The sequence below is a fragment of the Tetranychus urticae genome, chromosome 1, assembly GCF_039701765.1.
Source record: "Tetranychus urticae isolate SD_2017Ah chromosome 1, NJAU_TeUrti_SD_1.0, whole genome shotgun sequence".
NCBI classification, from domain to species: Eukaryota; Metazoa; Arthropoda; class Arachnida; order Trombidiformes; family Tetranychidae; genus Tetranychus; species Tetranychus urticae.
This window is the reverse complement of record NC_142958.1, coordinates 13,227,040-13,244,326: the sequence shown is the minus strand read 5'-3', so window position 1 is coordinate 13,244,326 and position 17,287 is coordinate 13,227,040. Positions and strand designations below refer to the sequence as shown.

General features: G+C 31.8%; 2 protein-coding genes across 2 annotated transcripts in view; one reads left to right on the top strand and one right to left on the bottom strand.

Moving 5' to 3' along the window:
• The first annotated feature begins 433 nt into the window (after positions 1-433).
• Positions 434-3,327, top strand: LOC107361447 (uncharacterized). Its single transcript, XM_015928277.3, has 3 exons — positions 434-1,180; positions 1,251-1,403; positions 1,883-3,327. The coding sequence occupies exons 1-3, from the start codon at positions 766-768 to the stop codon at positions 3,115-3,117; spliced, it is 1,803 nt and encodes a 600-aa protein (XP_015783763.2). The 5' UTR covers positions 434-765; the 3' UTR covers positions 3,118-3,327.
• Positions 3,328-11,449: 8,122 nt separating this feature from the next.
• Positions 11,450-17,287, bottom strand: part of LOC107360965 (uncharacterized) — a 36,777-nt gene continuing 30,939 nt past the window's right edge. Inside the window, exon 3 of the mRNA XM_015927682.3 lies at positions 11,450-11,846. Coding sequence (XP_015783168.2) covers positions 11,725-11,846 — 122 coding nt within the window. The 3' untranslated portion in view covers positions 11,450-11,724. The remainder of the gene's footprint in view (positions 11,847-17,287) is intronic.

Here is a 17,287-nt window from a genome sequence, read left to right as displayed (position 1 = left end):
CATTAAAAAAATCTTTTTGATCAAAATTATTTTCTCGATATTTTTACATTATCGTTGGGCAACATTAAATAAGCCCATTTGAGACTGACGCAGCCACAGTTGATAATTGCTAATGGGCAAGACTTGTACTAAACCGCATTAACAGCTAGGATCACAAGAGCACTTGTTTGGTAAAAGCATTACTTCTTATCAATTTGAAACCTTGACAGCTTGTCCGTGCATTTGGTCACAAAAAACAAGACTGAGGACAAAAATCACAAAAAAGAGCCAATTAGTAGCGATTAATTGACTAATTAACTGAATTAATTCGTTAATTCGTTTTGGCATTTTGTCTTCAATTTATCTTCACCAGTCGATCCATTACCTCTAACCAGATTCCCATTCCTATGAGTCTCTCTCACGCTCTTCCTTTTCCCTCTCTTTACATTAGGTTCTCCCTCAAACTCTTGAAGAAAGGAAAACAATTGAAAAAGATGAGATAAACGATAGACAATTAACCCTGATCATGATAACAAGTTAGTTAAACGAAAACATGGCAACAATTTAATAAAAAGTCATTTTTGGTGGTTAAGTGATCGATGTTGGTAGCTACAGTTTGACCCTTATCAATGTTAACACTGGGTTAATTTGGGTTCCCTTTATCCCTCTTTTTCTTTGTTTACACTTTTTTAACCAGTTAATGTCGCCTTGTTTTTCCGTTTTATTTTGTATATTTATTAATTTGTTAAAATTTAATTGTGACCAAAGTCTTGTACAGTAAACGCCATGGTTAAATCATCTTTTATCAGCAAAAATGGCCATCTAATAAAGGTACTCCGTATTGACATTTACTTGTTTCTGTTTATGCTGGGTTATTACATTGGTCAAGTTCCTACAACTCAACTGATTGAGGATAAAATTTGTATCAACGAGTTACACATTGATCCCGATTTGTGCCAAAATCTCGACCAAACTACTGAGATAACTGAAGTTACCAAAAACGATGTCCTGGAAAGAACCACTAAAATCAAAAACTGGCAAACCATTTTATCAACGATTCCCGGTATAGCAATCTCTCTCTTCTCTGGTTTTTGGATCGACTCTTATCCAGCACACATAAGATACCTTCTGATGGTTCCTTGTGTCTCAATCGCTCTTCAATCCATCACTTTGATGATACAATGTATTCACTTCGATTCAGGTAAGAAGTTAGCTAAATATATAAACAAATATGTCTTAATATAGCTTAATAAACTAATGTGTCATTTCAGAGCTGTGTCTTACTTATTGGTCATTCCTGGTAATGGGTATTGGAGGCAGTATACCTTTGGTTTTAACTTGTGCATTTACTTATATCGCTCGTAAAACACCTCAAAATTTCAGATCAATTCGATTTGCTGTGGTTGAATTATTTCTTCTCACGGGTAAGTCTCACAAACGATTTCTTCAGTCCAAACCTTTAGCTCAGACAAAGAGAAGCCACAATGGCAAGAAATGAGATAACAACAGCTGAAACAATTAATTACTAGATTTGGTGAGGGTTTACATTGTTGCAATGATTAGATCATGAATCTTGACTGTCAATCAAAATGATGGAAACGTTGAAATCATTATTTATAATGGTCGTTATTTTTGATAGAAGCTCATTTAGACAAAAACCTTGCTAGAGTAAACGTGATTTATATCAATAAAGAAATGCTCGGATGCACAATTGTGAAGATTATTAAATGATGAAAGCAAATCGACTCAATTGTTGTCACTTAAATATTTTAAACAATAACAACTTTCAGATTAGATTCTGAAACTTATTCAAGAAAATCTTACCTTGAATTGCACAATTTTACTCTTCAACTAATTGCTTACATTGATTGTTTTTTTTCCTATCCAATGTTATCAATGATAGCTCAACCTGCTGCAACAGCTCTTGGAGCCAAAATTTTGGCCATGGATAGTTGGTTCATCGCTGGTAACCGGAATTATGTTGGCGTTTTCCTGACAAATGCAATAATAATGATTTTAGCGACAATTTGGGTTTACATGTTGCTAAACGATTGCGCCGAAGACGATCAAGACGAGCATAATGTTGTCACAGTTAAAAGCGTCAAAGAGATCACTGGATCAACAGCAAATAACAAAATTGAATCTCAATCAAGCAAACTGGTTTCCAATCTGATTCCAGCAAACCAAGTTTCTTATAAATCGACTTCAAACCGTTCAAGCGATACAACAATCAATAAAAACAAGAGTTCATTATCAATAGCAATAATATCTGAAGACGCCATCAACAATAACAACCATCTTAAACAGCAAATTGGTAGCAAGGAAAAAGGCAGACAAAGAGTTTCCATTGCATCAATCAAACCGATTGCTAAATCATTCAAGTCCATTATCAATTTACAAAATGTTATCAATACCTTCAAAACGTGCCTTCGGAAACGGGAAAATGGTGATCGAGCCAAGGTTCTCAACATTTGCTTTGCCATATTTATACTGTTTATCAGTTTACTCTCTGAATCCAACTTTGGATTTCAGTTTACTGAAAAGGTTTTTCACTGGGATTATCGTCATTACTCAAACATCAATGCAGCTCTGCTTTTGATTCAAGCCTTTGGAGCCATATTAGGAGCTGCTTTTTTCAAGAGCTTTCTTAATTATCAAGATTCGACTTTAGCGGCCATTGCCACTTTGTCCCACTTTTTGTCCAACCTTTTCAAAGGCATGGTTAACAAGGAATCTTATATTATGGGTTACATTGTTTATGGTCTTGGAGGCATGTCCATTCCTTCAGCTCGATCAACTCTTACTCAGATCATTTCTTTCCACGAGATTGCTCAAGTATTTACGATACTATCATGCATACAAGCAGCTAGTCCAATGGTTTCAAGCATTTTTTGTACTTCGATTTTTAACTTGACCATGGAAAGTTTACCAGGAACAACTTATCATGCAGTGGCTGCATTACTTTTGTATCCTTTTGGAGTTTTCCTGTGGATCAATATTGCTCAACGTCGTTCAAAAGAGAAACAGAATAAACTTGATCGTAATCTGTCCAAAGGAATTGTTGATCTTACCGTTGCAGCTGAACGACCTGACGCTGGTTATGTTAATCAAGGATTTGTGGATAGCTCCAAGTTTTGAAAGAAACAACTTTTTATTGTAAATTGAAATATAAAAAGCTCAAATTAGTGTAAAATAACTAAATGCTATTACTGTGATCGCTATGCGACCATCTTTTATCACAATTTAAATTTATTTTTATTTCGATTCCAAACTTCAGAAGCCAATTCTGATAAAATCACAACCTAATGCATTCCAATAATAAAGAAACTAAGGTTGTTACTAAAAAAAGACACAATTATAGCATTTATTCACGAATTGACACAAATGGGCAAAAATTGGGTAAAAAATGATTTCTTTCAAATTTAGACTTTGTTGGTTTGAAAGGACTTGAGAATTGTGTCCATTCGTGTGATTACAAAGTTTCTCTCATTGTTAGTTTTCGAGGAAATTGCCGTCAAAGATGAAACTTCGATACCATTTTGTGCAACTGTGCGACCAGATTTTTTAATAAAATCCATTTTGCTCATATAATTTTTAATAGGCAGCCAGAAAATAAATTCATTTTGAGAAATAACATATCGTGTTTTCTTTAAAACAGATCAGTTCGATTTTTAGTTAAACCGATCGTTTTTTGTGACCGTTCGTGTTAGAGAACTGAAACTTATTATTAGTCCATTAAAATTGATTGTGCACATCCTTGATTGAATACTTTCTCTAATTTCTCAACAGTTTTCTTGATTTTGGCCATTGGACTTAAAACTTTAAGCCTGAATATTGCGAGAATGGCACAAATTACGATCACCATTCTTTCAGCAAACATTAGACTGCATTATGGGCTATAGCATGGTAAGGATAAATACCGAATATAATCTTGCTTTAGCTTAAGAGTGGCGAATAAATGCGTTCATTATAAGTTTTGTTTCCATTATGCATGTTATGCAGTTAAACAGACACAATTGTAACATTTATGCACAAATTGACACAAGTACTGAAAAAGAAATGGGCGAAAACGGGTAAAAATTAGTTTAGTTCAGATTTAGACTTTGTTGTTTTGTATAAACATAAGAATTGAGTCCATTACTGCGATTTATAAACTTCTCTGATCAATAGTTTTTGAGGAAATCGAGTTCAAAGTTGAAACTTCGATCGCGTTTTCTACAGTTGTCTGAACAGATTTTTTCATGAAACTCATTTACCTTATGTCACTTTTGATGGTCAACCAGAGAATGAACTTATTTTTAGAAATAAAATTTTCTGTTTCCTTTAAAACAGATCAGTTCGATTTTAGGTTGAACTGGCCTTATTCTGTGACTGTAAGAGTTAGAGAACTGAAACTTATTATTGGTTCATAAAAATTGTTGGTTAACATTATGGATCGAATATTTTTCCCAATTTGAAAACAGTTCTCTTAATTTTGGCCATTTTGTTTAAAACTTTTAACCTCGATATTTCGAGAATGGACTCACTTACAATCATCATTCATCCACCAATTTGATTCTTTAGTAATTAATAATTTAGTTCGATTCATTAAATTGCCATTATTGCATTCGGGTCTTGATTTTTGGGTTGTAAATGGGCGAGCAACAACTTATTCAACAAGCAAAACTCATATAAACCCATTTCTTGGTAAATAAACCAATTTTCTGGTTAAACTTTCCAATTTAATGCAAAGACTGCTGCCAAAGGCTCGAACATTTGAGTAAAGAGTTGAGACTCGGCAGGTTTGTAGGGACATAAAAAAAAAGTTTATTGGTACTATTAAATAATTCCTATAATCCACAGTTATTGAGAAAATCGAACTCAAAGTCGAAACTCCGATCGCCATTTGTACAGTTGTGTGATCAGATTCTTTGCTAAAATTCATTTTACTTATGTACCTTTTGATAATCAACCAGAAAATGTACAAATTTTGAAAAATAATATTTTCGATTTCTTTCAAAATAGATCAGTTCGATTTTTAGTTAAACCTGTCGCATTTTGTGACCGTAAGAATTAGAGGAATGGAACTTGTTATTAGTGTATCAAAATTGATTGTGCACATCGTAGATTAAATAATTTTTCCGATGTATCAACAGTTCTCTTAATTTTGGCCATTGGCCTGAAAAGTTTGACCCTCGATATTGCGAGAATGGCAGCACTTACAAGCATCACTCTTTCACCAAATATCAGATTTTATTATGGACTATAATATACTGAAATAATGAATTTATTTGAGATCCTACAAAATAAGTTATAGCATTGTATTACTTACGTTGTCAGATTTATAAAGATAAATATTGAATCCGTATTGACAAGATAATTTTATGGGCTTTGACTTGGATTTTATCTTTTCCTTCCAAAATTACGTCTGTTTTCTCAGCTCCGCTGGTCAAAAAATTAGTTAGATCACTGGCGATCGCGTGGCGAGCCAAAGTTTCTTCAGGATATATGAGCTCAATATGCTCATTGGGAACCAAGGAGGAAGTCACTTCTCCAAACACGCTAATTTGGCATAATATGCGAAGTGAATCTTCTGCTCCGAGCATGTGTTAGCAGGATCCATGAGTACTTGTCTAGGAGCCAGAAGATGATGCCTATAGCCTTCATTTCCAGCTTTAAATATCATTGCCCTTTGTGGAAAGCGAATATATTTTCTATCACCTTCGGCATCTAGCACCGATATCTCAGAACTGGCTTGTTTTTTTGTTTCAGCGCCACATGACCTGTAAAATAAATAAAAGAAGAGCCGTTATTAGAGAGAATCAAAAAAGACATCAGAAAATACTTACTCTAAAAATAAATTAATACCAATATATTCCCCTCCATAGTTTTCCAATTTTTTGTTAACAAATTTCATCACCCACTTGTCCCTGGAATTGGGTGGCGAAAAATGAGATGACAATAATTTTATATCACTAGGAATATAACTGAAATTTTCAATCGTCCATAAGTGGCTGAATTTGGTAATTGGGAGCAGACTAATACTTTGACTAGTTGGTTGCATAATTGCCAACAACAATTGAACTGTTAACAAAGAAAATTTTGACAAAAAACAATGAATAATGTTGTAACATTCGCAGCCACAGCTACCCAGCTGCTAAGAGCTGGCGACACCTAGATATTGTTTTTTTCCCAGCAGCAAACTGGTAGCTATGAATTTTTCAGTCGTTTTGTTTCAGTTAATTTGAGATGGAAGCATCTCATGTACTATCATCGACTGGTCCATGTCAAATATTTATACTATTTTGGTGAGTTTTATTTAAATATTTCAAACTGTAGTGACAATTTTCTTTTTCTCCCTTCTTCAGACTTCAACAACTTTTTTGGTATTAAACCTAAGCTTTCATTGGATACAATCTATTTTTACAAAAATAATGAACTGAAAGAAACTGATTTGGCTAGCTTGTTCCCAAACGTCGAGGTTTTCGACATTTCTGAACCACTGCATAAATTGCAAAGAAATAATCTTAGTAAATTTTTGGCCGATGCTCGGAACTTGAAAGGTTTAATGAATAAATTGGCTTTTTGGAGAAATAAGTTTAATAAAATGTTGAAAACCTGAATTAACAAATTTTTTGGGTTATGCTTATGCCTAGTGTGCCTAAAGTGGCTAGAGGTTTTTGAATTAAAATTTATTACGATAGCTTCCCAATCTTTTAAAAGTGGCTATAGATAAGCACAGAGAACTAAACAAAATAGCAACAAAGGTGAAGATGGAAAATAATTTGATCAAATGGTCTCGTGTGCTTCGTTTCGTATTTCGTACAGATTATACGTAAAGACCTGTGATAAATGTAAAATAACTTCAACTTTGATAAGCAATTCTGACTTTCTCTGTATATGTCAGATTCTCGAGTCTCTTGGTCTTGTAAGGATAAAGCAAGCTCGAGAAATGCGTTTAACCAAAATTTCTTTATCTGTAAATGAGGACGAAGTTGCTCAGCGGCTTGCGGAAAAATCGCTGATACAAAATTTAATGAAACAAATTCCTTTAGTTCTATAAAAAACAAATTTGCTATCCTAGAGTATTATAGTTATTCAAAAACAAATCTTGTGTGCTAGAAGAGTATTGTCTATTAAATGAATGCGCTCAGATTTTCATAGGTGTTTATTCACGCTATGTTACAGCTCATAGTTCAATCTAATAATTAGTCGAAGAATGATGATTGTAAATGCTGCCATTCTCGAAATATCAAGGGTCAAACTTTTCAGGCCAATGGCCAGAATAAAGAGAACTGTTGATACATCGGAAACTTTTACCTCGATTTCTTCGAAAACTATTGATCAGAGAAATCTGTAATTTGCACAGGTAGACTCAGTTTTTATGTCTCTACAAACTTACAGAGTCTATGTGTGCTAGAAATTAATTTTTGCCCATTTGTGTCAATTTGTGAAAAAGCATTATAATTGTGATAATTGTGTCTTTTTAGCAACAGCCAGAAACCAAGTGTAGTAATATCTCTACGGCTTCAAGTTATGATTGTTACATTATTGTTCAGTAGTGACAGACTGTGTGACTCGGAGTTTATTATGGTAATGTTAGTCTATTCGTCACATAAGATTTACCCAGAGTAACTTATCCAAAGCGGATAAACTTATTCTTAGCAGTACCAGATCTCGTCATCACTGGAAACCTAAGATGGACTGAATCCGACGTGGAAGTAATTTCATCAATGCTCACTGCTTATGGGCAGTGAAACTTAGACACTCAAAGTTCCTTACTAACTCTGTTAACCACTATTTTGTGCCAATAAAATCCTTTCCTCAGACCATTTACGACCCTTCAAATAGAATTTTTATCTTTTTCTTTTACCAACATTCCCACCATTTCACTCATCAATTCTAGCTTGAGACTGATGATGATGAGTATGAAAAAGAATGCCCAATCTATGTGTATTCACCTATCACTTGAACTTTTTTTAATGTTTATATGGAATCACCATGTAAGAAGAAGATGAGTAAAAGAGGTAAGATTAGTTGAAGTTAGTTTTTCTACAAATTCAGAGCTCTTCAAATCCAAAGTAAAGCCACTTGAGAGTTATAATCAACAACTTTTTTTCACCTCTTCTCACCCTTTCCACGAAGAAAAAAAAGAGGATAAAGATGAACATTTCAACAGTAAGTTAACAGGAGGAGAAGAAAAAGTTGAATGGATGAAACCAGCGTATTAATGGATGAAGAAAAAGTGAAAAGAAGAAGAAAAAAGGAGCAAAAATAAGAGTGAAAAGGGTAAATAAAGTACAAAAAGATAGGCTTGAGGTAGCATTTGTAATTTCAAGTTGATTAAGGATTGTTCATCTTCAATTGTAACTCTTGGTCTGTTAAAGCACAGTTGATAGATTACCAGTGTTTATCATCGAGCAAAAAAATGAGTAAAATTCTGATACACTGACCCAAGCTACTCTTCCGTCTAAAGTTGCATCCAAGGCCTAATAGGAAAGAGCAGAGAAACCAATCATTCCAATGACAACTTGAACCTTTTCCTTGCTCATCATGACAAGTGAATAATTGGATATCAGTGAATGCTTCAGGCTAATGTGCTTTACCTGACTTTTCATTTTGATTCAATTTCCACCAACTTGGTTTACCAAATGAATCATGCATACATCATGTATCATCTGATAGGGTTTGTTTGAGCATTCAAACGCAAAAAGGTTCATAAACAGTAAATTATCGAGCAAATAAATTGCCCATTAAATGTTGGAAAAAGATGAAAATGTTTCACCCTTTAACTTGCAATATTCACAAAATCGATTCACTTTTCCAAGTTTTATTGTAATAACAGTTTATCTTCAAGAAAATTTTCACTTTTTTCCTTCTTCTTTACTCTTTACTCATGTTTTCACCTTTACACAAGAAATCTGATGACATTAACACCTTACATGATATAAGATTATAAATTGTTTGCTTAATGAGTTGGGTTAATTGACTTACAGTAAAAATTTTCATCCGATAATAATTAAAAATAATTGGCTCAATATTGCCTTTGAATGGCACATCAATGAAGTTAACTTTAATTTTACAATGTTGGCAGACAATTTATTAATATTTTCACTTAATGTTGTTAAATTTATTAAACTTAATAGTTGCAAGTTTAATTTACATTCTTGTTGCAAAATAATTTGCTTAACTTTTCCTTAGTTTTACTTCAATATCTCAATAGCGAGCTCAATATTCAGTGAATAGTTCAATGATAATGTTTTTCAAGGGAAAGACTCAAAAACAAGAGACTATTTTAAGACCAGAAGTTATGTTTTTCTGATTGACTCGGAGTCTAAGATTAGTTCAGATTTGCTTGAATTCACAGTGGACATCAATTTGTATCGATAATCTTATAAAACAAAGCAAATCAGATCTAAATTTGGATTGAACTCGATTTTATATAACCTTTAACGAAACTAGTTTCTCATCATTTTTTGCTTCAATATTTATTGCTCTTTACTTATTATATGGATTATTATGAAGAAGTCCCTTTGATTCTTTGATTGCAGGGAATCCTCCTTTAGTGTTAGTCTTTGGTTAGCATTTGACTATTTTTATGCGATATTTTAGGTAAAATAGTTCTTTAATGAATTTTAATGTTTGATTTGTTTTGGTCTCTTATTTGTGAGAAAATGCATGATTCATTTCATGATATTTCATGTTGTATAACTCGATTCATCTCCAGGTTGATCGACTAGTAAAGCTTATTCAAATTGATTTTATTTATCAGAAGATTTATCATCCATTAATTTGGATTTTCTTGTTTATTCAAGTGAAAAATTGTTAACATTAAATTGGATTATCTTAAAAACAAGATTTAATTGAAGTCGCAAATGTGTCTTAAATTGTCTTACCAAGTAAGTATAATATATTACATGAGATTTACAGCAGTTTACTAATCAATAAACATTAAACCAAGTTTATTGGTTCAATCAACGTTAAGATGATGTTATACTGTGTCCAGCATCAAGTGAACAAAAAAAGTAAAATTTGTTTTCGAAATATTATACTTTCAGACATTTTCCTTCCCAGGCTTAAAACTTCGCATTGATTCCGAAAATTCATTCCCTTTTTCGATCCATCATTTAGTTTTTCAGGTTTCGAGTAGAAAAAAAGAATCCAATGTGACTTGCTCCAAGGAGGTCACTTTGGGCGTTTCTGCTGTTCGATTATTTAACAGAAAAGTATTTCATTTTTGATTTGGCAGATTTTGGTCGGCTTTGGTTTTTATCCTTCATCGAGCTTTTCTAGATTTTCCGCTTTCACTTGTTCGCACACTATCTGGAAATGAGAAATGATGAATGTTAAAATTCAGATTCTTCAAGAATAAATAAGAGGAATAAAAATGTTCTGGAAAAAGATTGAACCTGATTTTCCTCCAGAAACAAGAGCAATCCTTTTTCCTTCTTCGGCCAATTAATAGAAACAAGAAAAAAGACAATAAAATTTAGTTTCATTGTAATACTTGTTGAATAGTTTTGCTAAACTTGCAAATAATGAACATTTGATGGATTCAAAATATTATAAAAATGAAACAATCAAAAAAAGATGAAACAAGAGAAGAAACGAGGAAGAAAAAGCGATTCCATCGACCGTTTTCATTTCATTTAATTTCATTGTTAGTCAAACAAATGGTTTTACATGGAAATGAAAAAAAGGCTGAAAAAGAATCAGTTTGCAGCATGAAAATGATAATGAAACTAAACAATAAAGGTAAACGGATAAAGCTTGAGAAGACCAGAAAAGAGAGGGAAAAAAATTGATGATAAAAGTAAAAGTTGAACAAATTGAAAGGAATCACGTTAACCTTTTTTGTTCGAGCGCCTTTTGTTTTTCAGTGTTCATCTGTTGAAATTGATTAGAAGGCAAAAAGCAAAATCAGTGAAATGATAAAATGTAATTTTATTTGTGCTTTCATTTACAGACAACATTGTCTTCCCTTTCCAGTCCAAACCTAAGATTATGTTTATACAACTTTACCATTCACTCCCAGTCAACTGATGTTTCATTAAAAACAACAAGAAACTGCAATATTTACGTGACTTTGACAATCATTTTGCTCTTTACATTTCATCCAGGTTTCAGTGACTAACTTTAAACAGTTTTTCAGTTTGTTTTGGTAAAGGTTAACATGGAGCCAGAAAGCAGCAAATAATGAAAAAAATGTTGGAATGAAAATGAATGGAAAGAAAAAGTTATGGAAAGAAATCGTTGAAAGTGATGAGAATCACCTTTACACGTTCAGTTGAACATTGACTTATGATTCGCTTGAATCACTCGAAACCTTATCAAATAAACATCTTATTACAGTTAAATTGTCAGGCTTGAGTTGGTTCATTTTAATTTTATTCAACTTGACATTTGAAATGGTAAGAAAAAGGAGAAAAGAGGAAAATTTTCTTCACCTTTTCTTGCTCTTTATTTGACTTCTAAAGTAGGAAACCAACAATTAACAATATATTTAAACATTTATTCAATATTTCAATTTGTTATAAAATGAATTGCTCTTCAATAGACATTTACAGTTGATAGAAATGAGTTTTAAAACAAGTTTCTTCATTCCCTTCAAACTAGAATACAATTTTGGGTGAAAAATTTGACATGAAACAGGACAAACGAAAGTGTAAAGCAACGAAATTGGAAACTTTTCTTTCTTCAGTCGATTCCAATGGTTGTCATCTCAATTTGGTCAACAGTAAAAAACGAGTTTCAACAATTGGACATTCAACAGCAAATGTAGTAACAATTGAACTCCATTCTGGTTGGCATGATGGCTCCAAAGATGGTTAAACACCATATAATTATCTTTGAATATTTGGCTGATGGATATTCAGATGTTGATCTATCTGTTGGAAGACAAGAAAAGATGAAATTGATAAGTTTTGGGTTAAAACAAAGATTGATATTTGCTTATATTGCATGAGGATAATGATGGGTTTAACCTAACAATTTAATCTTCTCAAATTTCCTCATTGAGCTTCTTTAAATATTTCAATATATCAAAGGATTTGAACATGTTTATGAAAATGAAATATAAGAAAGGTTTACTTTCTACTTCTAGTTTTATCATGAATTTTATCTGGTAAATCATGAACAGAGAAAAAAAAGTGTTGAAGGTTAAAGGGAGAAAAAATAAACATGTTGAAACAGGAGAAGAAAATCTGAGAGGAAGTAAGGAGCAAAAAAAAAGAAGTAAAAAGAAGAAAAAAAATGATTGATTAACTAGATATATTCAGTTCATGGGTAAGATAATTTGGTGTAAACTTGGGTTATCAGTTGTAAAATATGAAATAAGAGGCCACAAAATTATGGCAAGAATAAAATGCAAGCTTAACTGTTGCAACTTTAATGCTTGGCATTCATCATTTCAATCCATCAACTCTGAAGCTCACAGTAAGATCAAAGTGCAACTAATAAGAGTTTAAATGTTGATTGAAACAATCAAATTAATCGTTGAAAAATCGTTTCCTATCAAAACCAACTTCGGTTGAATTTAAAGAAAGCTTGGAACGAAAAGAAAATTTTGAGAAAAATTCAAAAGTAAAAATGTTTAGTTCGACTAATCAGGATTGCAGTGAAATGAAAATGCTGCCATGGAGTGAAGTACTTGGGTTCGAGTCAAAATTTTGCTCATTCTTTGAGCGAACGATCTTTTCTCAGATTAACTTGGTTGTGCTCAAGACAGAAGTAGAAGTAATTTCAAGATTCTTTAACTAATCAGTGAAAATCGAAAAAATAAGAAAAGTAAGAAATCTAAATCTAAAGAGCAAAAAATGATTAACATTGAATCGCTCATAAAACAGAAATGAAATCATTAACATGAAAGAAACCAAAGATTTTTGCGATTTCCTAATAGTTGAATTGAACCTTTTCATTTACACTTGAATAAAGTTTCTTAAAAGGTTTCAATTCGAGTTCGAACTTTTCTCTTGAAATTCTTTATTCAAAAGTCAGATTATGACACGACACAAGTTGAATTGAATGATTAGAATAAAAATTAGTAGTCAAAATGAAAAAACAATTTTCACGGTTGAGGGAAGAAATCAGTTTCAACTTTACATTAAATTACTTTCGATCTGCAAGTGACGCTTTAGAACATGCGAAATTTCCATCGAAAATGAACAACGAGTTTCTTTTAAATGGACTGAAACCAGACTAGTATTTTTTTCTGATCGTAACCTCATGTTTTTTCCCAATCTGCCAAAACATTATTCAATAATATTCAATGTTAGTGTGTGACTGTTGAAAGCTTTTCAAAAGATGAAGGAAAAGTCAAAAAATGAGTAAACTGGTGAAAAGATATCAAAACAATATCATTTTCACATATTCATTGAGATTGTCAACTCATTGAAATTCACCTTAAGAAGAGAGGAGAAAAAAATTATTTTACCAAAAAGTGAAAGAAACAAAGTTTAAAAGGAAATCACAAGTAAATCAAATTCAATGTTCAATTTATCCTGAGAGACATTTGAAGCTGATTTTTAGTCGTGAAAATTTTGACGACATTAAAATGATATTAAAGTGCATTTCATGTTATCATCTCTGTTTAGACTCTAAACTTGAACCAGTTTTGATTGTCTTTGTATCCATGATTCTGTGGCTGAGTTTATGTGATCCAAACAAGTGAACCATATGATTACTGTATTTTAAGTGTATATTAGTGTTTACTAAGCTCTTTTGCCTCTTGCTTTACCTTTTATTACATTTTGATACGAGACAAAAAAAGGACTTTCCAAGTAAACAGAAGAGCAGGAAAAGTGGAACTGAGCAAGAAAAAAGGTAAAGCAAAACATTGAAATTTTTCATGGAACAACATGAAAGAGAAAAAATTGAAACCTTGTATTCTTGCACTGAACTGAACCATGAAACATGCACAAATATCAGGTATAATATTGATTATATTCTGGTTGAGTTGAAATTGATTTTAAAATGATTTCATATCAATTGATTATTGATTCAACGAAAAGTGAAAGGAAGAAAAAAATTTTACTCATTGAGCTGTCATCGAAAATTGTCGAAATGAATAGAGAAAAACCTTTGTTTCATTTTTTTCTCCACAAAACTTCAGATTCTGATGAGTAACTAAATGGTTACAGTGTGCATGTGAATGTCTAATAAAAATGATTGGAAACAGAGTTTCATTGTTTTCACATTTTTTTGCCTTGAAGTTTCATGTTAATGCTCAATGGGAAATAGTCTCTCAATGGTTGGTAAAGTGAAACTAAATTGAGTTTCAATTCAATCTCAGAACTTGGCCTCACTTTTGCCATGATAATTTGCACTTACACTAATTTATATGATCAGCTTGGTTTCTTATTGTTTTTCCATTTTTTTTGTTCTTCTTCTTCTCCTGATTCATTCTCGCTTCTAATACTTATAACCTTTTCTGGTTCACTTGTTTCAAACCTTATTCGTTATCATGTATAACGATTTATTTGTGAATAAAGTTTACTTCTGGGAATGACTATTGTCAGAAATGGATAAGTTTGGATGATGAGGAAAGGGGAAAAACTGGTAAAGAAAAGAGCAAGATGAGGAAGAAGAAGAAGAAGAAGAAGAAGAAGAAATATGCAAAAGAGTTTAGCTTTGGAAACATTGTAGAGTAATTGAGCATTTATCGTCAATTGGAAGGGTTTAAAGTTGCAAAAGTATGCAATCAAGTACAGCATGTCAAGTTGAAAATTGTCTGATAAAACGGATAAAAACAAAGAATAGAAACATTCTGTGTTTAAATTCAAAATAATGACTAAACAAGTGCACAAAATGATCTAAACATTCACTTTTCGAGCACAAAAAGTGTTACAAATGGTCAATTGTATTCATAAATTCATCATTTACTTTTCCAGATTCGAAGCTGAAGTTGACTTCGACTATAGAAATCAAAAACCACAGAAACTGTTGCAAACGAAAGTCAAATTGATTTCAACTGTTCAAAATCCAAATGCAAATTTTTTTCGAGTTTTAGGAGAATTCCGAGATTTATCCAAACTAATCTGCAATCACAATTTGGTCTTTATCCATCAAATAATGATTCTTGTTAGTGATTCGAAATGTTATTTTCTTTTCATGTTTGGTAGAGCGACAGAAGCAAATGAAATGTAACTTCAATATTTCCAAAAGAATCATGATAATGAAAAAGTTCATTTAAATTGGAAAAGATTTCAGCATTAAATGCGAATTTAATCAATAGAAATGTTCATTTTAACTCCCAGTCAATATGCTTTTACAATAGACTTTACTTGATAATTTTTTTTCTTCGAACATTTTACATTTTGTTGAACATTTAGTCTTTCACTATTATTCATGTTGAACAAATTGATGAAAAAAGCAAAGAAGTTGTCTCAATGAATATCGAAAATGGTTGACAACTTTCATGATGAAAATTAAAATGTTTCATCCAATTTGCTTGGTAAAAAAAAGGTTAAAACTTTTCGTTGCTCATGATAAAAAGGTAAAGATTTTGATCCTTCTCATGAGATTTTGAAACAATCAAAATTTATAGAAGCATTATCTTTGGTGATAACTGAAATTCGAAAAAAACGAATTTGCAAATCTCTTTTTTCCATTCCATCTGAAAAAGGTGTTTTTCATGGTTTGTTTCATTGAAACTTGCGTGCAATTTTCAATTTAACATGATAAAGTTATGAAAGAAAATATTAAATGCTGAATTTATTCCATCGGCTATTGTTAGTTAACAAACTGAACAGATAATTACATGGTTAAAGATGAAATGTTGGTTACTTGGGAGGTAAAATTATCGATGATATTTTTTTATTAATGAATCCAGATGGGTTCATTTGGTGATTCGAGTTTGATGAACATCTGAACAAGTTGAATAAAATAATTTGAAATGTTTGGCATTAAGTAATGATATTTGGTGAGAGCAAGGAATAGATAAAAAAGGGTTTTTCTGATGATGATATTAATAGAAAATCAATAATATTGGAATATTTTTTTTCTTCTTTTGGTTCACTTTTTTGCCTCCCTGTTCATCTTTACGAATAATAATTTTAGGAATTAAATTAATTTTACCTTTTTTCCCTTTTCGACTGTCTGTGCATTTACCAAACATTGACTCCATTGAATAAACCAAGAATGTTTTCAACTGATAACAAGTTTGAATCAACTGAAGAAATTGAAATTTCTGTGAATAACTTTTTCCTCCATTAAACTGTAAATTCATTGTGAATCAATGTAAATGTCAAGAAGTAAAAGTGAATGAATGAGAAATGAAAACTTGGAATAACAAGTTGCAAACTCAAGGATTGCGGAAAATGGCATAAAAAGAGAACGGTTAAAGTCGAAATTCGAGTCAAGTAGACTTCATGATGGAAAATGCTGTTGTTTTAAAAGCGAAACTATTTTTAACTTCGATGAATAAACATTGAAATTCTGTGACAAATCGAATTCTGGATTTTGTCAAATGTTTATACTTTTTTCAACGATTGTGATTTATGTTCGAGTTGAAATCTAAAGGTTTTGGAAAACGGAAAAAATGGAAAAGTTCTAAAAGTTCGAAATTCGAATAGACTTAATGATGGAAAATAAAAGTGAATCGAAGAGCGAAATGCTTCTAAAAATAAACTTTGGGTTTCGTTAAAACATTTTTTCAGTTTTCGTCAAATCATTTTCATTGATTTCGATTCAGATAAAAACTCAAAGTTCGTCGACTTTTCCCTGCATTTTCCATGTTTGCTCGAAACGAACTAGACCGTTTGCCTAATGAGAGACTTGTTAGACAAATTGAAAGCCAAAACCTAAAGTTTTCTAGCTGTTTTGGTCTGAAATCGCACAGAAAAGTATAAACGATTATTGCAACATTTTTTTCGATGAAAGATTTCGACTCATTAAACGTGGCAAATTTGTGAACTCAACTGTTGAACAATTGTGACACGTGAAGCACCTTTCATTAGAGTTGGAAACCATGATGAAGGTAATAAGTTTAATGAGATCATTAATATTTTATGTAGAGTAACAAATGTTACTAAAGTGTTGATAATCAAATCATTTGATTCTCTCATTAAAAACAATAGACTTTCATTTTTGCCCTTTCAAAACAAAACGTTTTAAACTTTAAATTTAATCACCCAATTACACCTAATTAGATGAAATTAACGTTTTTCTAATTGAAATTGTTCAATAACAGAACAACTCGAATCACTAGAGCAAACTTGTAGAACCGTAAAAGCGATTCAAAAACATTTTCTCATCATAATGAAGCAAACTTGTCAGCTGAAAAGATGCTCATGTTTCATCTTGAATTGCCATGATAATGATTGAGATTATC

Bases quoted from the DNA above. Each gene is read 5' to 3' on its own strand.
- LOC107361447 (XM_015928277.3), top strand. From the start codon at position 766: ATGGTTAAATCATCTTTTATCAGCAAAAATGGCCATCTAATAAAGGTA. The intron at 1,181-1,250 runs GTAAGAAGTTAG...GTGTCATTTCAG, and splicing joins ATGTATTCACTTCGATTCAG to AGCTGTGTCTTACTTATTGG. The intron at 1,404-1,882 runs GTAAGTCTCACA...TATCAATGATAG, and splicing joins TGAATTATTTCTTCTCACGG to CTCAACCTGCTGCAACAGCT.